A 27,767-nucleotide genomic window follows, 5' to 3' on the forward strand; every position below is an offset into this window, starting at 1 on the left:
GAGAGGAGTTGTACACACAGGGAAAAAGCTAGTTCACAGCCAAGCTCACTAAGCTGAGATATAATCATCTGAATCAGTTCTAAAAGACCAACTTGAGCATAGAAGGCGATGCTTTTCACCTTAGCAAATAGGAATCAAAACCTCATTCTCCTGCATAGGACTTCTCCTGTGTACTTTGCCTGTGCTTTCCTCCTGTTCTCTCAATCACCTTTTCTGTTACTTTATTTTGCTGAAGAGGTATCTACACTCTCCACTACACTGAACTCCAGCCTCACAGAACATATTAACACACACACATCCCTGTTTTCCTCACTTGCAAGTCCATCAGTTGGCCAAACCATCCCTCTCTCTCCTCTTCCTCTTCTGTTTTCAAGCCTGATCAGGTATCTCTTTCTTGTGGAGACCTGCTCTCTTTCTTCCTTTTGCTACTTTCAGTCCATCCTCTAGTCATGCCCCCAATTCAGTCCATCCTCTAGTCATGCCCCCAATTCAGTCCATCCTCTAGTCATGCCCCCAATTCAGTCCATCCTCTAGTCATGCCCCAGACTCTTCCAATTGCTTTCCCCCTTCTCCTCAGTTCAGCCAAAATTCCCCCCAGCCCTGCTGTCCTTGACCAATCTTACAGAATCTTAGCTTTGCTATGCATTTTTATGTATGCTTTTAGAACTGACAGCTTGTATGGTTAGTTTTAACTCCTTATGTGCCTACTGCTAGTGTACTGTTTATGGAAGTATGTGTCAATTGATTCAGCTTAGCATCTTTTAAGAAATATTCCAATTCCTTTTTATTACAATAAATTGCTTGAGTAATAATAAGTGGAATCCTTTGACTCCTTGCAGTGCCAATTTTAGGGCAGGCTCAGGTCTCAATGCCAAAAGATCTCATAAGGAGTGTCATGGTTGCATGTGACCACTGTAAGCTTGTGCGCAAACTGCACACTTTATAACATAAAAGTGGTGGTGGTGGTTCTTGTTTCTTAAAAGACCACCAGCATGAGCGGGGCGGGGGAGTCATTGATAATTATCAGAATTACAATAATCACGGGCAGATTGTAACTCTTTCCTCCCTTGCTGCAGTCCTACAGAAGAATCCATCTTCTGAGGCACAAGTTTGCTTCGGGAGGAAGGAAATCCCACATTGGTGCCAATGGTGTATTAGTTTCCAAAACAAACACCTGCTTCAGAGGAGTTTTTTTCCTTAGGACCACAACAAGGGAGGAAAGAGTTATAGTTTACTACACAGGCACACTCCGTGATTGCTGCAGTCCCAATAGCCGTCAACTGCCATCCTCCCTTTCAGATGATGCCATTAAAAAAAATAATAACTGCATCCTATATGCAAAGATGTAACAACTTGTTTATCTTGGGCCTTAATCTAAGATGCCACAAGTCTCGTCATTATCTTTCCTCCTAAATATTTTCATATCATATTGATAAGTGGTGGCTGCCTAAGTTCTTTAAGAATTTTGAACCAACAGGAGTTTTGCTATTGACTTTAACACAAACAGAACTGAAGCCTTTTTGTGGTCAAGAGCCACAAGGCTGGCCCTTGTTCACTTTAGCATCTGGTAATCGGATTTCTCACAGCACTAAAGGTAAAGGTGTCCCCGCACTTGTAGTGCAAGTCGTTTCCGACTCTTAGGGTGACGTCTTGCGATGTTTACTAGGCAGACCGTATATATGGGGTGGGATTGCCAGTTCCATCCCCGGCCTTTCTTTACCCCCCAGCGTATGCCGGGTACTCATTTTACCGACCACGGATGGATGGAAGGCTGAGTGGACCTCGACCCCTTTTACCGGAGATTCGACTTCCTCCTTCCGTTGGAATCGAACTCCGGCCGTGAGCAGAGCTTCGGCTGCGTTACCACTGCTTACCACTCTGCGCCACGGAGGATCTTCTCTCACAGCACTACCACCATCTTATCATTCATTTTATCATGAGCAGCATATTCTTCTCTCCTTTTATACTAAACTTCATATTTGTCCTTGCTGAATTTCAGCATATTTATGATAGACATAAGCTCAGAAAAATCATTCTGTATTAAATAGCATATATATATATATATATATATATATATCCCCTGCATTGCTCAACCAATTAAAAAGAGGCAATGTGTTGTAAGAAATGCAGGAATTTTTTTTTTTCACTGTTACCCTATCCTACTGACTCAAAAGAAAAATAAATTCCAGTCATGAAAAACATTTTGGACGGGACAGTGACATGACTGCAATTATAAACAGATAAGCCTGAATGTAAAGAAGCTACATTGTATTTTAAAGAACATGAAAAAGTTCATATGAAAGAAACTAAAGATAAATACAGTACGCCATCCATTCTTGCCATCCATTCAGCAACTTATTCAGAATGGATGGCAAGAAAATATTTGGGATAGAGGAAATTCCCATCAGACTCTTATTATATGACTATGGCTACAACAGCAAGATTATTATGGAATACTGATAATGGAAGATTGGACACTGAAATTACTGGACTTAACAGGACTATTGAAGATGGAAGATGGAACTAATAGGGATAATGGAATAATGGCTATTGAAATTATTGGACCTAACAGATTCTGATGAGATGGATTAATCGAAATGTTTATTTGGACTATGGTTATGACAATAAGATTATTATAATTATTAACGAGATGGATTAATTGACATGTTTATTTGGAGAAAAATTGATAGATATATTTCTTAAAGAATTGAAACCTCTCTTTGACTTTTTGTGGAAAGAATAAAGTAATGTTTATGAGATTTGATGATTAATTAAGATAACTACTGGAGGAAAGTGATTTTATAATATGATTTAAGAGACAGGATTGTTATATATTGTAGACCTATAACTGATTTGATATGTGACAAATGGGAAGTCAACATTTTATTTTTTTTTGTTTAATCATTTTTGTTTTGTTTTGTTTTGTTTTTTGTCTTTGAATGTTTTATGATTTTGTTTTCTATGTTTTATGAAAATTTGAATAAAAATTATTGTAAAAAAAAAAAAAAGATAAATACAGTACGCCTAGCATAACAGCCTTGGGGAGAAGCAAATTAACCTGACATCTCTCCTTGATCTGAAATGCAAAGTACATTTTGGTCTCAAGCTACGTGTAACCTTAATACTAAAAAGTAATGTGAAGAGCACAGGGATGGCTTGCCAGGTGAAGAATAATACATTAATTCAGAATTCTAAGATTAAGCACACACACATTGGTAAATTAATATACATAAACACTGAGCACTGCTTATCCAGCTTGTTCTCTCATTGTCCATGATCTGTCAGAAACCATCAGGTAGCTTAACGTAAAAGTCAAAATCAACTCACACACTCGAGCGCATGCATGCGCACATGTACACACACACACACACTGATACTGACTACCACATATTAGGAGATTAATCTGTGATCTGATGCTTTGAGAAGAAAGCCAGCTTTCCTTTCACTCCATTTCATGGGCTGGTCCATCTACATTCAGTTTGTATGCCTCCATCCTACATTTGACATACAATTATTATTATTTTATTTTATTTTATTTATTTATTTAATTACATTTCTAAACCGCCCTATAGCAACAAGCTCTCAGGGTGGTGTACAACAAGATAAAACCAGAATTAAAATACAAGCAAGTGTAGATTATAAAACATATTAAAAACAAAATTAAAATACAACTAAAAATAAAAAATACAATAAAATTAAATTTAAAATTAACATTAAATTAAGGTTAAAATGCCTGGGCAAAGAGGTAGGTTTTTACCTGGCGCCGAAAGGATAACAAAGAAGGCGCCAGGCGTATCTCATCTGGGAGGGCATTCCATAATTCGGGGGCCACCACTGAAAAGGCCCTAGATCTAGTTGCTGATCTCCGGGCTTCCTTATGAGTTGGGACCCGGAGAAGGGCTTTAGCTGTCGAGCGCAGTGAACGGATAGGTACATAGCGGGAGAGGCGTTCCATCAGATATTGCGGTCCGATGCCGTTAAGGGCTTTATAGGTAAGAACCAACACTTTGAATCTGGCCCGGAAACATATTGGTAGCCAGTGCAGTTGGGCCAGAATAGGTGTTATATGGTCGAATTTCTTCGTCCCAGTAAGAACTCTGGCCGCAGCATTCTGCACTAGCTGAAGTTTCCGAATCGTCTTCAAAGGTAACCCTATGTAGAGTGCATTACAGTAATCCAATCTAGAGGTTACCAGAGCGTGAATAACTGAGGCGAGGTTCTCCCTGTCCAGATAGGGTCAAAGTTGGGCCACCAGCCGAAGCTGGTAGAATGCATTCCGTGCCACCGAGGCTACCTGAGCCTCAAGTGACAGGAGCGGATCTAATAAGACCCCCAAACTACGGACCTGCTCCTTTAGGGGGAGTGTAACCCCATCCAGGGCAGGTCTGACATCATCCATCTGGGCAGAGTGCCCCCCCACCAACAGCATCTCAGTCTTGTCAGGATTGAGTTTCAGTTTATTAGCTCTCATCCAGTCCATTATCGCGGCCAGGCAGCGGTTCAGTACATCGACAGCCTCACCTGAGGAAGATGAAAAGGAGAAGTAGAGTTGCGTATCATCAGCATATTGCTGAAAACGCACTCCAAAACTCCTGATGACCTCACCCAGCGGCTTCATATAGATATTAAAGAGCATGGGGGACAGAACTGAACCCTGCGGGACCCCATACTGGAGTACCCAGGGACTCGAGTAGTGCTCCCCAAGCATAACCTTCTGGAGACGACTCCCAAGATAGGAACGTAGCCACCGCCAAGCAGTGCCTCCAATTCCTAAATCCGTGAGTCGCCCCAGAAGGATACCATGGTCGATGGTATCAAAAGCCGCCGAGAGATCAAGGAGAACCAACAGAGTTACACTCCCTCTGTCTTTCTCCCAACAGAGGTCATCATGCAGGGCGACCAAGGCCGTTTCTGTACCAAACCCCGGCCGAAAGCCCGATTGACATGGATCCAGATAATCAGTATCATCCAAGACAGCCTGGAGTTGGTGAGCGACCACGCGCTCTAGAACCTTGCCCAGGAATGGAACATTTGCTACCGGTCTATAGTTGTTGAAATTATCGGGGACCAAGGAGGGCTTTTTTAGAAGCGGTCTCACCACCACCTGTTTCAGGCAGGGTGGGACCACTCCCTCTCGTAAGGAGGCATTAATCACCTCCTTGGCCCAACCAGCCGTTCCATTTCTGCTAGCTTTTATTAGCCATGAGGGGCAAGGATCCAGAGCAGAAGTGGTCGCCCGCACCTGTCCAAGCACCTTGTCCACATCCTCGAGCTTTACTAACTGAAATTCATCCAATAAAACCGGACAGGACTGTGTTCTGGACACCTCATTAGGTTCAACTGCTACAATATTGGAGTCAAGATCCCGGCGGATGTTAGTGATCTTATCTTGGAAGTGCCTCATGAATTCATTACAGCGGTTTACTGATGATTGAATTGCATCCGGAGGACTAGAGTGTAGAAGTCCCCGGACAACTTTAAAAAGTTCCACTGGGCGGTTACAAGATGACTGAATAGAGGCAGCAAAGTACTGCTTCTTTGCTGCCCTCACTGCCTTCACATAACGTTTAGAAGAGGCCTTCACAAGAGCATAATTACAGCCGTCGGGAGTTCGCCTCCATTTGCATTCAAGCCGTCTCCTTTCTTGCTTCATCACTCTTAGCTCCGAGGTAAACCAAGGGGCCAATTGAGCTCTGCAGCGGAGAGGGCGCACCAGGGCGATTGTGTCAACTGCCCGGGTCATTTCCGTATTCCACAGAGTGACCAGGGTTTCGACAGAGTCGTCAGTTTTATCAGCCGGAAAATTCCCCAGAGCCCTTTTTATTATTACTCTTTATTTTTACCCCGCCCTTTTTCCAAAACTGGAACTCAGGGCGGCTTACAAATAAAAACTACACATACGTAAAAAACATACAAAAATATACAATTAAAATAGAATTAAACTATTCGTAACATTAAAACCATGAAACATACACTTAAAATACTAAGACAATTTAAAACATTAAGAATAGGACCATAGAACAATACAATACAAGAAGTGAGGCAGGCTGTACATGTACACACCTGATTTCTATTATCCTTCTATCTCGAAAATAAGAAAGGTTGCATACGATTATGGGAGTTAAGATGACTATATGTACACGGAAAGCTATCTTATACCATGTGTGACTATTTGTTCATCTAGCCCAGTATAGTCAGCTCTGACTGGCAACAGCTCTGCAGGGACTCAGACAGAGAAGGCCTTTTCCCATCAACTGCTACCTTAGTCTTCTAACTAAAGATGCCAAAGCTTGACCCTGGGACTGTCTGCATGCAGTGCATGTGCTCATCCATTGGATCTATTGTCATCCCCAAATATATGTGCAGACTCATCACCCAATTATTCATGTTCTACTTTTGGGAGCAGCCATGTGTGAATTGGTTCTCCAAAACCAAACCAAGAAAATATAGAATGGCTGAGGTGCAAATGAAGTATCCTTAATGAAGTATCAGCTTATATTTTTTTCCATTCTGATCACAGTACAGCCTAATTTACTGAAACAGCTTGGGCAGAAAGACAATGCTTGCCATTTATTTTATAAAATAGTCAGATTCCAAGAATATGGTGACCACACATGAGCATAAAATACTACTTTCCAAAGACAGCCAAGCTGATAAGAGTTTAGAGTACTGAGCTACACACATACCAAGGTCCTAGCCCAGGAGTGGGGAACCTTTTTGCCCAAGTGGGCAGAACTTTATCTCCTGCCACCCTCATGGGCCAACTTTGACAGGTGGGCGGAGGCACCCCTTGTCAATAATCTGACTTCCTGCTGGCTCCAGGGTTCTGCTTCACAGGGAATGCCCTGATGAAGCAGCACCCAGCAGGATCAAACCCCACCTCTCCCATCAACTGATGTCACCTAGTGACATCAACTGATGGACAGGTGGCTGTGGTTTGGGGAAATGGCCTCATGATCAAAGACTGGTTCATAGGCCCAAGGTTCACCATCCCTATCCTAGGCATGCCAGCAAATGGATAAAAGCTAGTGAAATATTCCTGTTTTCAAAGTCAGAAGGACAGCTTTCATACAGTTGTTGACAACAGTTGCTATGTTTTAAATGGTTTCAAGGAAAATCCATGAAACTCAGATCAGCAGAGATGCTACTAATAACACTACATCATTGTCATCATCATGATTTATTAAATTTCTATCCTGCCTTCCTACCAAGGTATTCAAAACTATATTTTCCAGAATGAAATATTTAAGAAAGTAAAAATACATGAAGTTGCAAATAAAGTTTTGAATAAAACCACTGTTTCACCTTCAGGTAAACCGTAAATTATAGGTCAGTGGTGTTGTAGATCTTTCCTTGTTGTGGCTAGTCATGCCAGCTTTCAGTGTTGGGATTCCTGTATCTTTAACTAATTTATAGAAGAGATAATGTCTCTGTAAGTGTGGTTTAGGCACAGCAGCACAGGAACTTGAAAAACTCTACCTTCCCAAAATCCTCTGATTTATAACATGTGGGAATACCCACCACTACAAAGGCTAGTCTCTGCTAGGTTAGAGAATGGTGAAGACAGTATGTGGCCATAGATTGTGCTAAGAGCATTTCCCTCCATCCCCAATTGGGGGCTTTGTACAACTGTCAGTTCTAAATGATACAGAGACAAAGACAGCATGGATTAAAGATTAACACTAGAATATAGCCTGATATGTTCTGACTCTCAGAAGTAAAAGTGTACTTCTGGTTCTCACTGTTATTATAGTTCCAGTAATGCATGGTACAAGGCAATGGGACCATGCAATGGGACCAAATGTCTACCCGCAGTGTAAGGGGGTATGTGGAGTAGGAGCAGCACTGTGTTTGCCAGGATGGAGATTGGTTTATGGATTGGTTGCAGGAGTGTCTTGCACTTGCAGGATGCTGCTGCCAAACCATAGCAACCCTGACCTTGCCACTGCCTTGCCCCATCCCAGCAAATGCACCATCCAACTCATACACTGCTGCAGCAAACAAATATAAAAAAAATTGCTATTTATGATTACTTTAAAAAGCTAGTAAAGGGTAAACTAAAGACAGAATAGTTTTAAAATCTGTTTTAAAGTCTAAGAAAAGCTGTCTTTCCAACTACCAATTTGAAGTTTCCATTACAAATATTACACCAGGCTATTCTAGTTCAAGGCTGCCCACAGACTGTGTCAGACTTCTAAAAAGCTATTTGTAGTCCCCTACACTTCTGGGTGTCATACTTCAGCCCATTTTTAACCTTGTTTGCTGCTTCTTTGCTATCCTTTCTCTTCCCCCTCTTGATGTGTGACATACTTGGTGGATGGTCCCTACAATGTTAACTTTTTTTATCTAGGACAGACTGAAGAATTACTTATGCTATAACCAAAACAACTGAGTAATTAGCTCCTAAGGGGATCTTATAAATATTTCCTGGAAATAATAAGGTAACTACTACAGTTATTGCTGTAGTAAATTAAGGGTGTGCACCAGCCACAAGATTCAATTTGTATTTGTTACTTCAGGAACACCCCAGTCTGTTTTGGAGCGGCTCTGTATCTTTCCAATTTGACATTATTCAGGACATAATTAGATCTGTTAAACAAAGCTCTGTTTTCTTCCTATTTGCTATAATGAGGAATCCAAAATGGCTACAATGTTTTCTCCTTTTCACAGAAGTGGGTGAAATTTGCAGGCATAGCAGCCCCTCCAGAGTGGATTAAGCCTGCCAAACTATAGCCAGACACATTCAAGTCATTCAAATTTGATTTGTTAAAAAGGAAAAACTTTTTACTTCTACCAGATTTGGATGTAATTGCAGACATGGTCACCACTTGAGGGGACAAAGCCTAATATATTTCAGAATGATAGCTCCATGATTCTCTCTTATGGGTGGACTTCACTATTTTGATACAGTAGAATTCAGGGGGGTAGGAAAGAAAGATAATGGATCCCCAGAAAGACTGTGGTGGGTGAAATGTTGGCCCCAACAGAAGAGTAGTACCTCAAGGGTTTGTGCAAGGAAGGCTTCTGCTCCCCATCACACATTTTTGGAGATACGGGATAATAGATGGACATGAAAAATAAACATGGTTTCAACATTCCTATGCCAAATCAATATTGGATTGGAGTGCCCTGAAAAAATAATTCATAGACCTGTCTATCAAAATGAAAAGTCACCCCACTTCTCAACGTCTCCCCATTCAAGCTCAGAGTGTTTCCCCAGCCAGATGGTTTTGCTCTTTAAAAAAAATAATGCAGTGGTCACCTTCATATTCCAAGTCCACAGAGCAACTTGGGATTTTAGCGAGTCCCTGATCTGCCTCAAGATACATTTGTTAATGGCTCAATCTGACTTGGGCATGTGAAAACTTCACCCAAATCACACCTATTCACCTCACATTTGGGAAGTACATAGAGTCATACATATGTGTACACACACAAACACACACTCTGCTATCAGCTACACTTCAGTTACGAGTCAAAATATTACACAAAACATATACGTACAGTTTGAGCTAGTAAAATACTTTAAGCAAGAGAGAAGCCTATAAAAGCTAAATTGTATTTCAATACCTTGTTCAGCTGCCCCCCAAAATCCCATTAGGGTTTAAATTTACCAGACATTCATAATGTTCAACTTCATCTCAGAACCATCATACTGTATTCACATGCAGTTATGCATTATTAGATGTACACCAAAAATGTGTAAATAAACCAAGTATTAATGGAACACATCTGTGTATCATTCAGGTATACTAATCAGGGAGTCATGCTTGCTCTTTTAGCATCTACTCAGTGGCTAACCCAGGTTTGCCTCTGCATAAAGTATGACACGACCCTAAGACAGAAAATACATATGCTTCATCAAACAATACATTTAATGCAAGATTAGCCAACTTGAGGCCCTCCAGAAGTTGCTGAATTGTAACTCCCATCATCCCTGACCATTGGTCATGCTGCCTGCGAATGATGGGAGTTATAGTTCAACAACATCTGGAGGGCAACACATTAGCTACCCCTGATTTAGTGCATAACACACACATTCTTTTGGTCATAAAAGTCATGTAATATTATTTGCACAAAGGGAAGAAGGATCTATGCAAATATTATACACATGTTTACATCAACCTGAGAACTTACTGAAGATGCTGTGAGACTCTGCTATTATACCAACATTCCCACTTATTTTCCACATCTTACTGGCTTGTGCCTTTCAAACTGTCTTGGTAATGAGTCCCTTCTAGTACAGGGTTATAAGCAAGGCCATATTTTTGACAATATTAACACAGCCAGGGGTAAAGCAGACAGGCAACAGGAATAATGGGACAGCATTTATGAAACAAGGTAAGCTGTACGTACAGCTTCACTGCACAAAATCTATTGTCAGTTGCATAAGTATAAAAAAACTGATAGTTCACATAACCAATAAAAATAGTATTAGAAATATATACCAATCTGATTGAAGGGAAGGGGGGGCACTCTACATGATCATTATGATGACTGACTGCAAGAGGTATGAGGAACAGCTGAAAATATTTTATGTAATGTAATTATATGCGCAGAGGTTCTCACATACCCCAAAAAAGCAGGAAAAGAGGGAGGGGAAAAACAAAAGCAAACTAGCTTTTCTCATTCACTTCTTTTACTTAGTTGGGAGTAATCGTGACAATAGTTAAGGAAAACTGCACTGGCTTTTGATCTAGTAACGTATACATCTGTCTCAGTTTTACGGTCATCTGGGGAGACCCCTTTTGCAAGTAATCCTGCCTACAGTGGTTAGATGAGTGATGACGGGAGAACTGGGAACCAAGAAGAAGGTTTTATTTGCCCAGGCCTTTTAATTTTATGTCTGCTGCTATTGGAGCTTCAGTATTTTTAAGGTCAGACTGTGTTTTATTTGCTGCTCATTCATTTACCCACCCTTCTTTCCAAAGGATTGCAGGACTGCAAACATCAAGAAGTTAAAACAATACAATTGAAAATAAAATATTTGAAACATTTTAAAACAATTCAAAAGCCATCTTAAAAGATTTAGAACATCTAAAAATATTTTAGCATTTTCATGTCTTGATACTTCAGAGTTAGCTGTAATAATTTTACTGCAGTTCTCATGTTAGTTTTATGTGCTTTTTGCATTGATTGTAAATGCATCGTAACTGTTGTTTACTGCAGGCTGCTTTGACAAACTTGAAACAGAATAAATAAATGATAAATCATATCTTGCCACAAAAGAGTACACTTAACGAAAAGTACCTCAAAAATTTCAAAGCCGTAGATGTCCAACACGCCCATGACTTTCTTCCTTACTTTCATTTGTGCCTTTAAAAGAAAGTTATTATTTTCATGTTTATTAAATGAATGAGATAGTATAACTGTTCCATTAAGTTTTAATGAAAAATATCACAAATTAAAAAACAGAAAAGAGTAATACCTACAAACCTATAAAGAATTTTGCATTATTATGCCAAAAACCGATGAGTATATAATTTTACTTAACATGTTTATTCATTCTAATTATATATTGAATTTCAGAAAATATTACCTTAATGCTTTCATTGATTCTGGTAACAAGCCAAGAAAAGAGTCTACTGTAAAGATTCTTTGCCAGCGCATCCCGAGCATAATAAGCCTAAATTTAAAAAAACCACAAATATTAGACATATTTGGGATTATCCAGGACACTTTCTGGTTCTGGCCCAGTTTAAGGAGGAGACAATCTATAACTACAGGTGCTGCCTATTGCGTTACAGATCTAAATATTGTAACATTAAGCAGACATGATTTGCAGAAGTCATAAAATGTGATGGAATTTCCTAATAAAATGTTTTGATGTTGTCATTATTATATTGTTTTATTTTATTTATAGATTTATCTCCCACCCAGACACTGACGAGTCCTAGTTCTGTTTAGCTTCAGCAAGGTTGCTACATCATATAACTTAAAGGCCATAGTAGTTCTATGTAAATATGTGCCCTATCAGCAAACAAACAAACAAACAAAAAACTTATAGGCTACAATAAAGTGTTGTAGTGACTTGATATCAAGATACACATGTGTGAGCCTATGCTTGCTTGCTTGCTTGTGTGTGTGTGTGTGAGTGAGTGAGTGAGCCTACACTGCTGAGTGAAGGAGTGCTTTAGGAAATTGCAGAACTCATTAAATTCAAATACAAGAATAAATTCATTAACAGGCAAAAAAAAACCCTTGCGGTTTAGGAACATACCTATAGCCCAACAGATTTTCTATCAAACTTTAAAAAGCAGGGAAATTGGAAAGCTATAGTGAATGCACCAGGGGAGCAGGAGACCTGACCTCCTCTCTGAGATATTGTACTGCCCTACAAATTGGTAAAAATGCAAACACAATTTGGGACACAGGAAGAATTTGGTAACTTGTGCCTCTGAGCGTATGGTGAGTGGTGGCAACACTTGAACTCAGGACTACATCTCCAAATAAGGAGAATTACATTTTTATATGTTTCTTGGTTTTCTTCTTACTTTGCTTCTTTCCTGTGTTACTTGTTTCTACAGAGACTCTAACCTAGAAAATTATATTTCTCTCATTCATCCTAGAAATGTGTCAAATTTATTTTTATTAATTTCAAAGCCTTTTTATTGGTCAAAGTCATATGATGTTGAAGACAGCCTTTTGTGTTTCAAACTGGAGGTTACATTCTGTTTCTGTTTTGGGTGCATTAACAGTTGAATCTGAAACCACAGCTTTGATGTAAAATCAGACTGATTACAATATGTTGCTACTTAAGCAATGAATCTAGCTGTTAGAAAAAACAAACTTGGCCTGCCCAAGATGCATGTGTTCAACCTGCTATGCTTAAACCATTCCACTTAAGGAAGGGTGCATGGTCAATTAAAAACATAGAGCACACCTAGAATTTTGCTAGAATATATTTCACCTCCCACTGTTTTATCTTGTGCAAACTGAGACAGTGCTCATGTCCATTAGAAACTATTCTGCAGAACAGTCAGTGCCATTATTCCACAATTGTTTTTGGAAGATTTTTTTAGTGTAAATTATGCAAAGTGTTGCTGTACTTCACACATTCACAGAAACAGAAGCAAAAGAAAATGATCTGCCATAGGAAACTTCACTAAACTTGCAAAATATATCAAACATGTTTAAAGTGACTATCTGAACTATTTCAACTGTCTTAATCTTGTTGCTTCCTCCCTGCTAAAACAAGATCAGCACAGCACATGTCTTCTTTCTGTTATTTGGGCTGATTGCAAGTGCTGCCACCACTTGCCATATGCTCAGAGGCACATGTTAACAAATTCTTCTGAGCTATACGGAAGTGAATTGGACTGTGAAAGACCAACCCACGTTGTGTTTGCATTTTTACCAATTTGTAGGGCACAACAATATCTCAGAGAGGAAGTCAGGTCTCCTGCTCCCCTGGTGCATTCACTATAGTTGCCCAATTTCCCTGCTTATTAAAGTTTGATAGAAATATCTGTTGGCTATAGGTACATTCTTAAACAGCAAGATTTTCCCCCCTATTAGTGAATTTCTCTGCTTTTTAATCTGGGAGGTAAGAAATGGGATCCTGTGCAAGTTTGCTGAGAATGGATTGATCATTTGCATGCTTATTGAGTTCAGTGGGATTTACTTCTGTGCAATCAAGCTTAGGGTAGGTGAAACTGACCACCGGGGAGGCAGGGAGTGGGCAGGGGAAGAGGAAGAAGAAAGAGGGAAGGGGGGAAAGGGAAGGAAAGGAGGGGGAAGGGGGAAGGAGAGGAGAGAGGGGGAGGGTAAAGGCAGGTCTGATCATTTCCATGCTTATTGAGTTAAATGGGATTTACTCCTGTGCAATCATGCTTAGGATAGGTAAAAGTGACTTGGAGGAGGAGGAGAAAGAGGAAGCAAAGGAAGGAGGGGGAGGGGACTGGAGGGGGAGAGGCGGAAGGGGTGAAGGGAGGGGGAAGGGAGGGGCAAGAGGGAGGAGACAGGAGGAAGGGGAGGGCAGATTTGATCATTTGCATATTTTTTTACTTCAGTGGGATTTACTCCTGAATAATCATACTAAGGATAGGTTAAACTGACCTGTGGGAGGGGCAGGGAGGGTGGAGGGGTGAAGGGGAGAAGGAGGGGAGGAGATTGGGTGGGTGGGCATTGGACAGAGGGAAAGTCCCTTTCATTTCCAAAAGGAAAACATTGTGAACAGTATCATTGCATTTCAGGGTTTCCTTCACCTTTTTATTCTACAGCAGGCACATGTAGTCTCCCACAAAAATTTAAACCAAAGATGTCACTGGCCACATAACACCAGACCTTTATTTCACTTCAGACAGTCATAGCTTCCCCCAAAGAATCTTGGGAAGTGTAGTTAGTGAAGGGTGCTGAGAGTTGCTAGGAGATGCCCTGTTCCCCTCACACAACTAGAATCCCCAGAAGAAGGCTGACTGTTAAACCATTCTGGCCACTGGAGCTCTGTTAGGGGAATAGGAGTCTCCTAACAACTCTTAGCACCCTTCACAGACTACACTTCCCAGGATTCTTTGGGGGAAGCCATGACTGTTTAAAGTGGAATCAATGGCTGGTGTGGGTGTGGCCCCGATTAGGCAAGACAAACAGCTGTGAGCCTGGCTTTTAAAACACTGACAGCTGGTTCTTACTGAGCATGTCTGTGCTTATCATTGACTCCAATGTTAAATTTCTTTAATTAATTAAAAATCAGCCAGGCTTTTTTGTTTTTACCTTTAAACTACAGAAGATAAAGGTCAGAATATGGGGCAAGGTCAGTAATAGGATTACAGGTACTCTGTGAACATGGCTGATTTTTAATTAATTTCAACAAATTATGAGATCACTGACAGAAAAAAGTCCAACAAGGGTCTGCATTTTTTTTCTCTTGTTTTACACTTTGAACTCTCAATTCTCTGAGTGTTTGTGTATTGTCATGAAAACTTAGAGGGTTGTTAAGCAAGCGTTTCTGAGTTTAGGGGTATACATTCTTTTAAAAAAATGAGCTTATGGGAAGCAGCAGAATGGCCTGGGGGGTATTTTCAATTTAACATTTTGGAATGTAAAAAATCCATGCTGGCTGTAATATACAGTCGCTCTTGTGGCTATATAATTCTGGAAGGAACGTGACTAGGAACTGCAAGGCTTGACTGACTATCTGTCTATCTATTAGATTTATATCCCGCCCTTCCTCCTGGTAGGAAGAACTATTAAGCACCCAAGGCAGGTATTAATATTTCCACAATGAAATAATGGGAAAATATATATCCTTCAAGAGGGCCTAGAGAAGTCACTTTTTCAGGTCACATTTTATTCACTGTAATAAAGGACGTTCTTCTTACATTTCTTACCAGAAAGAAAAACATTTATGCAAGGTAATAATCTGATGTTACCTGAGCCACATTTAGGGTTGTAGACACTTTCTCTTGCTTAGCTTCAACTGTGCGGAAGCTGAAGGCTCTTTCCAGTACTGACTGATCAATGCCTGTCAACTCACATATTTCTTTGAGTTCTATGGAAGCAAATAATCTCAACTTAAAATCATTTTGTTGTTTCTATACTAGCTGCATTAACTTCAATAGTATTGCAAATATCTTGAAATAATTTACAAGCTAATAAGACTTGTGAATTCACAGCAAAGGAGGTTCAGGACTATATACACCATGATCAGGATACAGATGCTGTCAAAAGCAGCCTCTTGAAGGAAACTGATCCTCACCAAGCCCATTAACAGTTGGGAGGCATTTATTGCAAGGAGTTTGGCCATCATGCTCCAAATCTTCATGGCTCCTTTGGCAACTGCCAAAAAAAATGGAGCATGATGGTGGAGATAGGTGAGCTATACACAATTACTAGTTCTAAAAATTATGGGCCAGGTGGAGATTAGCTGCCATGGGGAGGTAGCTTCAACAGCATTCCCAAGGTGACTGTAAGTAATAGGTGCTTGAGCCCTAAGACACAATGGTCTATAATTCTGAAACAGTGAAAAAACCAATCCACCCCCCCCCAGTAAATCCTATACATTCAGAGCAATGGTGTACAACAAATATTAAAATAAATATAAATAACTGTGCTCTTAAATCCAAAACCCGCTTATCTTGCAGTCCATGGTTATCTTGAATAATCCAGGTTACTCAGAAATAAGTCTCATTGGCCACATTTGGACATTAACACAAAACTATGGTTTAACCCAATGTGAATAAGCCTAGCCTCCCAGGTTCACACACAGCCAAGGCAGGCATTCAGAAGCTTTTGTTTTTACTTTCCCTTAACGATGGCTCCCCTTTTGGTAAAACAAAGGTTTGTGGTTTACCATTAACAATGGTTAATTTCAACAAGCCAGCTTGAAAACCAATGGTTTGAACTTGTTTAATTTGGAAACTAATCATAACAACTATGTCATAGCGCTAAAAGTCAAGAGGGAAAAAAGCTATAGTGTAACCAAAGGTCATCACCTTATGATAGTCAAATACCTCTCATTTAGCATTTCAGGAACAATTAGATATACTGTATATAACAGCATTTTAAAAAAAGAAAAAAGGTACGTTCAACAAATATGTAGCCAAGCAAATACATTCAGCAGGAAGAGAAAGAGAAAAAAATTACTAATGTGCAGGTAATTTTATTAGTCTAGAATATATTATTTGAATTACCATTTTTATCTTTGATTTTACTTTCATCTAGACCATTCACTCGAGATTCAGGTTTGAATTCAATGTTTCCCAGTTTTAAGATGGCTGCAACAACTTCAAAAACTGACTGTGTTTCATGGTCCATAAATCCCACAATCTGCATGGCATTCTAGAATATGGAAATCAAGTTTTATTTATTACACTGTTTTACCCTGCCCTTCTTCCAAAGAGCAGAGGCTGGTATACGGTGGTTCTCTTCCTCCCTCCCCATTTCATTTTATCCTCACAACCAACTATTATTATATTATATATTTAAACTGCCCTTCAGCTATACAGATACCAGGGTATAATGGGCTTGACTAAACTGGTCAATAAATCAAATCTGAAACAATTACAACAATAGAGCAGATAAACAGCATAACCAATAATTAAAATGCCAGGGCAAATAAAAACGTTTTAACCTGGCACTGAGAGGATTATGGCATGGGTATTCCACAATCATTTCCCCTACTCTGGTGCAGCAAGGAGGAGCCTGGAAGGTTTCACTTTGACTAACCACAGCTTGCTGTGTCATCTGAATTTAGCAACCTGTGGTTAATCTCAACTATGTTTAGTTTCAAAAGAGCCAACTTCAAACTGTGGTTTATGGAGCTGGCTTCAAACTAACCATAGTTTCAAGTACGGATGACATGGCAAACTGTGGTTAATCTAAAGCAGAAGTAAATGCTTCCAAACCTCCTTGCAGCTGCACAGGAAGAGGGGTACCCCCATGAGCCTAAGGCATGTTGCAACTCATTCCTCGTGCAATAAGGCATCGCTTATCATGACATCCAAATGCAGCCTTTATCTTAACTTTTTTTAAAAAAGTAGCACTCATACATTTATTTATTTTACAAAATTTATAAACTGCTTCAAGCCTGAGGCCACACAAGCAGTATGATTACTTAGCCCGCTTATGGTAGCTGAAATATCTCTCGATACCCAAAAGATTATTCAACTGTTTTAACACAAAAAAGTAACTAGAATATAAAAATACACTGATCACATTTTCAGACCACATGTATTTATGCAGCTGGCTCATGAAGTTTAGACATTTAAAGTCACTACCTTATCCTAGCCAATTGTCCTGGTTGGCTAGACGACTCAACAATTTAGCAGTATTGTAAAATGAAGCAAATTGGAAGCGTAAGGTTTCAAAGTGAGGACAAACTGATATTGAACTCGCACCAATTCTTACCCTAACTGTTCTGAAGTTTGCAGCATCATCTACTCCATTTACTTTTGCAGAGTCCAGGCTAAGGTAGTTGTATCGACTGAAGTCTCTCTCCAGTTTAAGTTTTTCTAATGAAATGAAAACAGGTCTTGTAAACAGCAAAGTTCCATTCCCATTACTTATCTTATTATCAGTGAGGAAAAAAGCATACAAACCACCGACATCAATCATGGAGATTTAACTCATGTAATTTCATATGCAATTCTATTAGATGAAAAAATACCACCAGAATTCTACTTACTGAGCAAATCTTCTGATCCACCAGACAATATCTGATAAAAAATGTGGAAATTTCTTTCACCTCTTGGTTGTTTAACAACACGGGACTTTTCCAATAGATCTAAAAATAAGATGTCACACTAATTATTTTCCATTCCTGTAGTTTGCCTCTTTTACTTTGAAGAAGCATGAATACAGGGTGAACGGGACAAACAAGCTAAGCAGAAGGCACGTCAAACAAATCCTCATCGCGACCATCTTCCATCTGGAAACCTATGTCCTCACTGTGGGAGGATGTGTGGATCCAGAATTGGCCTCCACAGTCACTTACAGACCCACAGTTAAAGACCTTATCTTGGAAGACAATCTTACTCGCCCACAAGTGATCACCAATGGACCAGTATTACATCTGTATCAGAGAATCATTCACCTAGACAAGAAATGCCTAGAGGGAGTGGGCTTGTGCAAATCCACTGTACACACCTAAATGCCTAACCATGATCAGGCAATTGGAAAATTTAACATTCATTTATTAAGAAAGGAATCATGGCTGTCACTGCAACTGCATTCTGGAGGGTTGGAGAACCCTCCAGAGAAGATGAAGGGCAGAGCAGGGATTACAAGAGAGAGGAGGAATCACCAAAAATTGCCTTTCATCCCATTCTACCATTGGATCCCTTCTACCAGGAGAGAAACACCCACTGGATTCCACCCTACTTTTACTTCCTGCCTTTCTCCAAGGAGCCCAGAATGACAAACCCAGTGAGGCTGTGAGATAGTGACCTGCCCAAGGTCACCAAGTTAGCTGTGCGGCTGAGTGGGGATTTGAACTCATGTCTCCCCAGTTTCTAGTCTGACATACTAACCACTACACTGCACTGGCCCTCTATCTATCCATGAACTAAATAAGTTACAACACAGTTATAAAATCTGGAATGCTTCCCTATATATTGTGGACGCTTAAAATCAGTAAGTACAAAAGCTGTCATTTGAACACAACATGTCCCCAGTCAGTGGTTAAGTATCAATAGCTGTATGAACTGTTGTAAAGTGTAGCACAGAACACTACCAGTGTGTTGTTGAGAAACATGAAGAACAAACCATGAAACCATTATTGGAGAATACTCCCTACATGCTACCATCTTTCATAATATGAAATAGAAGTGGCACACTAAAGGAAGGGTGGCCAGGTAATCTAGCAATACACAAATTTTCCATCCGTATCAAAATAGTGAAAGGGTAAACAGCCTGTCCAAAGCATACCTCTGACATTCTTCCATTACACATATTAATCAGCTAAAGTATGGTTTGTATACAGCCTGCGTCAAACTAAGAACTTATTTAGATTACTTTGGAATCCCTCCAAGCTTAAAATGAATGTGGGGTGATACAAGCTCCACTTTCACGATGACAATCACATACAGACATATATATAATTTGCTCCTTCACCTTGTCTCTTAAATGCAGATTTGCTAGAAGCCTTTACCTTCAATGGGTGTATTTGTATACCAAATGCAACTTGTCCCCATCAAGCTACTGCTTTGTGTTCTGCTTCATCAACATTCAGAACAAGTAGTAGCACATATAAATATTTCAGTAAGTTACCAACAGAATTTTGTCTTCATGTCATCTGCAGTTATTAGAAAAGTATATATGCACACAGGCCTTTTGAGAAAGAACACTCTGAATGAACGCACTGTTTTGAATAGCAGAACAAGGTATGAATTTAAAGAGGCACCACTAGCAGCTTACGCTTAAATAAAGATATCTGTATGAATAGATGTATATATGAAGCTCGAAGCAACAATAGCAATTCTCCCACTAAACATTTTAAACCTAAGAATGTGCTAACAAAATTAAGCACCAATATTAAGTGCCAATATTTACAATTTATTACAGTACAGGCAGGGCTATGCTATTATTACATGAGGATCCAATAAATATTCCCTAGAAAGTAAATCAAAGAAACCTGAAAGGCAGGAGGTTGCAGGGAGAGAAACTGTACTTCTACCCTTCTACCCCAAGGGCTGCCTCACCATATATTTACTCTTATTAATTAACTAGTATGCCTTTCAGATTTCCATGTCAGCACATACCATTTTTACAACTGCTTTCAAGAGCTTAAAAAAAAAAGCTATCCACTGCTTTTGAGACGTGGGATCCATCTTTCACCCAAACATGCATTTGGAGACCCATTTCTTTCTTCCTTTTATATTTGTATGGTTGCCACTGGACTTTTGATCAGGCCACAACCGGATAGTGGGTACTGACCCACCACCTGAAGACCAATGATTTAGCCTACTGCTGTTTGAGCTGGTGCAGGATGCTCATCCCTTTGCTCAGTTTGCCACTGATTGCTATTGTACATCATGACAGGCGAAGGCTCTAAATATGTAACAACCAAAGCAGCAAGAACAGTCAGCTATGTTTGTGGTAAAGCTGTGATACCCAAGAGGTACAAAGCCCTGACAGCGGCCAACAACTCACAGGAACCGAACCACCTAACATCTTTTTTTCTTTAATATTTTGCAGGGCAGGGGCAGTAGTACTATGTTTTGCACATAGCAATGCATTATTTGTGTGATCTTTGGAATCAGCACACTATAATAAACAGCAATGCACTGTTGTGATTTATGCATCCTGTAAAGTATATTCGTTAAACAGATATGCAGTAAGAGGAGAACTGTTGTGGAGCTTTACATTGTTCTAATGAGCTTATAAAGAGACAATATACACACAGCACTTTTTTCAGTGGTACAGAGTACTGGCCCCCGTTTTTTGCTGCCTATGGTAACCATTTTGTGTTGACACTCATAGCAGTTTTATCAAGGTATGAGTACCAGTACCTCATTTTTACCAGAAAAAAATACTGTATAATTTATTGTGTGTGTGTGTGTACACACACACACACACACACACACACGTATGTAAAAACAGGCAAGCTCCACTCAGCCCAAGTCAGAATTAGCTCAATAATTATGAGCTCTCTCAACAAGTATTCAGAAAAAGCTAGTTGTCTACTGGCTTATAATAGTGTCACAGGTGTGTTGATGGCACTCTATGCATGCAGTTTATCATATGCCTCCTGGGGATTGTAGTTCCTATCACCAGCTATGCTTCTAAACTGCTTGGAAATTGCTGCCCTCCCAAAGCAAACACACCCAGGAATAAAAAAGGGTTTTAGAGCAGATGAGGCAACAGAGTTGCTTACAAAGTTTTTAGCAAGTTCTTAGGGCTTATTTAAATTCAAAAAATACCAAAAACATTTGCAACTGACTCTGGACACGTGGTATGCTGAACACTAACTGCATATGCAGAGGATCTAGTAAGGAGAAAATGGAACTTAATTTGTAAAGTAACCATGTTTTAGGAGCTGGACAAATTCATATTTCAAACCAGGTAATCATGAACTTAAGCAATGTAATTTTTATAAAGCAATAGTTTGAAAATAAAACAATTATGTGTTTTGAACATAAATGAAGACATACCTGGTTTTACTTAGAACGCAGCCCTGATGATAATTAGACTACATGAAAAAAAAAGAATTCTGTAATTGTGAGTTACAGAGCGTGGTAGTGGAGTGAGAATGCAATACATCGCTGTGACTATGGACACACCCTGCAGCCTTCCGTGTCAGGAGCAGAAGGACTCTACTCTCTCTCTCTCTCTCTCTCTCTCTCTCTCTCACACACACACACACACACACACACACACACACACACACACACACACACACACACACACAGAGAGAGAGAGAGAGAGAGAGAGAGAGAGAGAGAGAGAGAGAGAGACCAAGTGCAATACCTGACTTAGACATAGATTCATTATATAGGGAAGGGGTGTACTTGGAGACACCACTAGAATAGAGTCTCAGATCTGTCTCACACCTCAGTGACCCCTAGGGTTGCCAGGTTCAAGGCCTGAAACTGATCCTGTATCTTTAGGAGAACAGAAAGTCAGCCAAGTGCAGGTGTTCTTGCAACATTGTAATGGGAAAAACCACAAGGTAGACTTCTCCCTCCCCCCTGCACAGCTTTTAAAGATGCAGAAGACCTCTTGGTTGCCAGGCCCAGCCTCTAAGAGGTCTCTTCTGTATCTTTAAAAGCTGTGCAGGGGGAAGGGAGAATTCCACCTTGTGGCTTTTCCCATTACAATGTGGCAAGAACACCTGCACTTGGCTGCCTTTCTCTTCTCCTAAAGATACAGGATCAGTCTCAAGCCCTGAACCTGGCAACCCTAGGACCCCAGTGTCTGAGTTGAGAAATCTGTCCTCCAAATTACAAACTGTTCATTTTGGCTACAGAGCTAGACTCTTTTTACATATAGCTGAGGACTGCATTCTGCTCTGTAGTCATGTGACAGTATGACAAAGTCCCCCTTCACTCACACATGCACCAAATTCCTCATAATCCTTCTCATACAGCTACAATATATAAGTGAATACCACCAACACAAAGATGGGTTTGGTTGAAGGTATCTTTCTCATCTAACTGGCATACCACTAGAAGACAGGGAGGAGATCAGGGGAGGGGAAACCCATGCATAGAGATATGAAGGCCTGCGAAAAGATTTAAAAACGGGAAAATTCAGGGGGAAAAAAGGAAAACACTGGCTCCCCCCCCCCATTTTCCCCCAGGTGTTCACATCTCTTCCTCATGTGACTGTCTCCATCCTTGCGGTTATGACATTTGTTCATATACCACAGACAAATGGCACTGCATCATGGACTACTTGGTACTATAGAGCAACAGGTACGCTTGAAGTATACCAAGTACAATAGTGTAGTGGCAAATTCAGAACGGCAAGGTCCCTTCACGACTGTCATGCCACACCCTCTTCTAAGGTTATACAATAAAATGAGCTTTCAGTCTCTTGTTTTGTTTGGAGTACTTTCTTTTACTGATGCACTGCAACAATTAATGCAGATCTGTATGTGTTGCCTTTCAGCTAGATCTATTATTTTCTGTGCACATACATGGGCAAATGTACTAAGGTGCTGTATGGTAACGAACTTTCTTTGCTGAGTTTTCCTTCTTGGTTGTCATACTAAAGACTCAGGGTAACGGCATTTGGGCAGAGCGTATGAGTATTAGGAGGAAATTTAAGCATGAAAATTCCTGATGCTAACTTCTGGGTTGGCTGCAAAACACACACTCACTCTCTTAAGCACATTTATTTGCATATTACCTTACCATGTATGACATACACATATATAGAGATCATCATTAAAAGCTGAAACACCATCACACATATACACTCCCCCCCTCCCCGGCTGAAAGTATTTTTTTTCTTTCCCTCCTCCTCCCAGGGCTGTGGATTCGGAGTCAGAGTCGTGGAGTTGGAAGCAATTTCGGGTGGAGTCGGAGTCGGTAGAAATGTACCAACTCCAACTTCAAAATAAATTTTGATTGACACATTTTTTAAAAATATAAATTCAAAATGTCAAAGAAGCTTTCCATGAAGTCAGCTGTAATTGAGCATTTCACCATAACTCAAGATGGAAAACATTTTGTGTGTCAGTGTATGACACAGGACCCAGATGAAGACAAATGCTGTGATGCCAAGATCACCACATATTCAGGCAGCGATAAAAATGCTCCTATGAGAGCTTCCAATTTAAAAATACATTTACAGCCCTTTCCAGGGCTGTGGAGTTGGAAGCAATTTTGGGTGGAGTCGGAGTTGGACAGTAGAAAAATAGAGGAGTCGGAGTCGAAGGTTTGGCGTACCAACTCCACAGCCCTGCCTCCTCCCCTGCTACTCATGACTTTGGGCTGGAACAAAACCACACATCCTCCTCCTCCCCCCTTTTTGTTGCTGGGTTGAGAATAAGATGTTTTTTAACAAACAACCTGGAGGCCGTACAGAACAGGAGAACTGGATTTTATTTTTGTTTACTTTTCTACTTTAAGACTGGAGGGCCTGCTGCATCCCCTTTGGACTCTGATTCTATACAATTTATGTAAGGTTGACTTTAATAGGTTTTAAAACAACTCAGGACACATATCTACTTGCCCTGACATGCCTGAAAGTTTGTACTGCAAAGCACTGGGAAGGACTGACAAAGACTGTTAGTACACTCTGTAATACTACATTTTACCTAAAGTACCTGGAAATGGACACAGCTGAAGAAAGGATTGTGTGGTAGATGCAGCAGTGATCAGATCATACTTGGGGGGGGGTCCCACTTGGTTCTGGATGTTTTTAACAATGTAGTCTTTATACAGTACAGTAAGGACAACTCCATGTGTGTAACCCCTTCCCCCAAGCAGAGGCTAAATGTCATGGCCGCTTTTGCTTCATCCCATGCTAGAAATTATACTAGAAACAGAAGTGCAATAGTTAACGAGAGAGATTCTCTTTCTCACAAACACCCCAATGCATGCCAGAGACCACCACAAGCTACTAGATAACACATCTGCATACAGATGTAACCATTGCTTAGTAGACATTTGGAAAAAGATGCAACTGACATAAATAAGCTGTTCTGATATCTAGTAATTTACTCAATAGATTAGCTCTACAAATCTTGCATATTTTCTCTCCCTGTTCAAAATGACTACATGGTAAAGGAATTCTGCAATATCTTTCTCCTTTGGTCAAACACTTAGGACCTCATGTACAAATGGTTCTAAGACCAGCATAGATGTATTTGTTTGAAAAAAGAGTCAACTGATAAAGATACTGCACACGCCTGGCTGCAATTACTCACATGCCCCTGGAGAGACTTATATAAACAGTTTCATGAACATGTTCAGTTTTTTTTGTCAGACGTACCACTCTCTGTCAGATTGTCTTCAGGAGGGAAGTTAAAGTAATTAACAATTTCCAAAGGAGAACATTTGCAGCACTGTCCTTACAGAAATTTTCCAGAAAGCTGTTATAAGCAGGAAACCAGATATTTATTGTAACAAGCAACCACCATTCCCAATCTTGTTTGAAACAAATGTTAGATTATGCCCACTTGGAGATCCCAAACATGTAGCACCATCTACAGAACGTAAAAAAAAGTAGGGACGTAATCCTCAAGGAGCCAATTACACCAACAATTATGAACTCTGTGTCCAAAATAAAGAAACAAAGCTTATATTCATACAATTGTATGCAAGTTTTTTAGGCAAACCTTCACCCAGAAAGCATGCACGAAAGGATTCGCAAGCTAACACAACAGGTGTGGCATTTGCCATTCAGCAGGTTACTTGCCAGACACATTGCAAAAGATCCCCTGTGGTGTACAGGTAAATGCCAGCAGGCAGGTTGTTAGAAGCACATGCGTGCTGGCAATTTTTGTATATCTATCTGCAAAATTGCTAAGCGCCTGGGTAGGATGTGTCCTAAATGACTGATGCCGATGTGAGGATAAATCTCCTCACAGGAGCTCACTTTTAGTAAATAGTTTATAACCTCAAGTCAAATATGAAATTGTTTGATGTTAAATCTAAATCTGACAGAAAAATTATTTGAAACCTTGCAGGCAGCGTAAGGAACTAGGGGACTTAAGTTTCCTGATTGTCTCTCTTTTGGCAATAATTACAGAGTGCCATTAATGTAAGAAAAACTCATTTACCACATACATGTGCATTTTGCCACACATGTCCATCCGATATGTCCTAAAATTCTCTCTATCACTCAGCAGTATAGTACAAATGACCAAACTACCACAGGGAGAAACGTTGCCAAGGATTGCCTATACAGGCTTACAGTACTGATATACATAAAAAGCTACATAAAAAGCCACAAAGTTAGATTAATGAGAGACATAGGTAAACCAAGGGATTTTTACATACAAATCAGAGTGATATGCATTATCCCCAACTTTGGCAGCCTTGAGAATACAGTAATCATAAGAAGAACAAAATAAGCTGCTGAAAATAGCTGCTTTCTCTGATCTAGTCCCATAATTTAACTGGTCATATTTGTTATGTACATGGACCTTCCTCCACACCACCCCCACAGGTTACCTTGTAAATTGAGAACACAAAGGATAGATATAACTTAGCTATAAACTTTGTAAATCAGATTTTTCAATTTAAATAATATGTATATTATAGTACAACACCCAAGAATCATGAGATAAGCTATGAGTGGTAGTATTTATATTTTTCTTCCGATACCTCAACAATTTTTTTTTTTTGCATATATAAACAAAACCAATAAAAAATTAAAAAGCAAATGCTCGACAGCAGTTAGCACTAGGGATGTGCTGGAATTCTACCCTATTCAGATTTGGTACCAAATTTTCTATTAATTCGCTATCATTGTGGATCAGATTTTTATATAGTGATCTTCTGCAGCTATTTTCGGGGGGGGGGGGAAATCCACTTCTAAAATATCCATATTTTCTTTAAAATATATTTTCCTTTAAAATATCAATATTAATATCAGTATGTTTTCTGAGGGAAAAAATGGATTGGTAAAAGCAACAGCTTGTGGACAAAGAACGAACTCGAATCCTAAGCCTGTTAGTTTGATGGAATGTTTTCACCGGCACTGGCCAACAGATCTATTCCCTAGCCAGCACTATGGCCATATTTCCATGTCACGATAAGCCACGGTAATGGCTTATCATGCTTTATTGTGCAAGAGGAGAGTGCGAGTGCACTCTGCCCAATTGCTCCTGCTTGCTCCTCCCCAGCATAAGTAGGAGAAGCAAACTGGGAAGATGCAATTAAGCTTGGCTTCTCATTTGAACCCAGGATCATGGTTTGCTGCTCTCTAAAAAGCTAAGTCCCATAAGCTAGCAACAAACCACGATTTAAGGCTGACTAGTCTACATACATAAACACCACCTCTCCTAAACTTTTACAGTTGGTAAGATGTGCCACACAAAGTCCGTCCTCCTTTTTTTGATCATACAACATTTCATTTCTCATTCTCTCATTTGCATTACAAATTGAATTCACATTTAGGAAAGGAATTAATATATATCTCAAGCAAGAAAAAAATGTCAGTAATATAATATATTCTGAGTTATCCAGGAACAGTTATATTTAGTCACTTCCTCTTGTTCCATTACACAGTAGGGACCCCTGGTTTTGTGTGTGTGGCAGGCAACCAAGTTGAAAGTTAAATATAAACTTGCAGCCTGACAAACCACACACTTCCTTCCATGTCTCATCCCAAAGGGCTACCAAGGGGGAAAAAGGGTGGAGGAACCTTGGACAGAGAAACTCCGCCCAGACAAGGATTACTGCTTCTTCTGCAGAGCAGCAGCAAATTCAGAACTGAATCAGAGCAGAAAATCAGAGCATTATTAGGAGCTTAGTTAGCTCTTTAGAAAGGGACATACTGAGTCATTAAAATAATGATCTTTGCTTCAGCCTGTTAATTGTATAGATGTAATTCAAGCTTTTAAACCTACACTACAGGAAAAAAATCTTTTTAATATGACCATTACACTGATTTGGTAGGTAGAGTGGTATTCTTTAACAGAAAGGTACAGTAGCAGGGCACAGAGGAGCTGGAAGAGAGGTTTACAAAAGCACTAAGGGACTACAAAAAACCCTCCATAATAGATCCATGCAATCTAAAAGTGACTTTTCGTGCATGCACCAGAGCAACACACACCTATATTATACATGCCCAGCTACCACACTATAGAAAAAAGTTTGAAAAGCTTTTCATAGGACTTTTACTCTCAGGTTACATGAAAACGTCCTGATATG

The 27,767-nt window shown here is 39.9% G+C and overlaps 1 protein-coding gene across 4 annotated transcripts in view; it reads right to left on the reverse strand.

Annotated features, from left to right (window-relative positions):
• The window catches only part of MYO1B (myosin IB), a 198,814-nt gene that overhangs the window by 56,439 nt on the left and 114,608 nt on the right, over positions 1-27,767 (reverse strand). For all 4 annotated transcript variants that reach the window (XM_061608188.1, XM_061608190.1, XM_061608189.1 and 1 more), the window contains exons 8-13: positions 18,125-18,223; positions 17,848-17,951; positions 16,632-16,779; positions 15,372-15,490; positions 11,540-11,626; positions 11,251-11,316 (exon numbers count right to left, since the gene is read on the reverse strand). In XM_061608188.1, the coding sequence (XP_061464172.1) occupies positions 11,251-11,316; positions 11,540-11,626; positions 15,372-15,490; positions 16,632-16,779; positions 17,848-17,951; positions 18,125-18,223 (623 nt within the window). The remainder of the gene's footprint in view (positions 1-11,250; positions 11,317-11,539; positions 11,627-15,371; positions 15,491-16,631; positions 16,780-17,847; positions 17,952-18,124; positions 18,224-27,767) is intronic.

Source organism: Rhineura floridana, chromosome 2, assembly GCF_030035675.1.
Source record: "Rhineura floridana isolate rRhiFlo1 chromosome 2, rRhiFlo1.hap2, whole genome shotgun sequence".
Classification (NCBI taxonomy): Eukaryota; Metazoa; Chordata; class Lepidosauria; order Squamata; family Rhineuridae; genus Rhineura; species Rhineura floridana.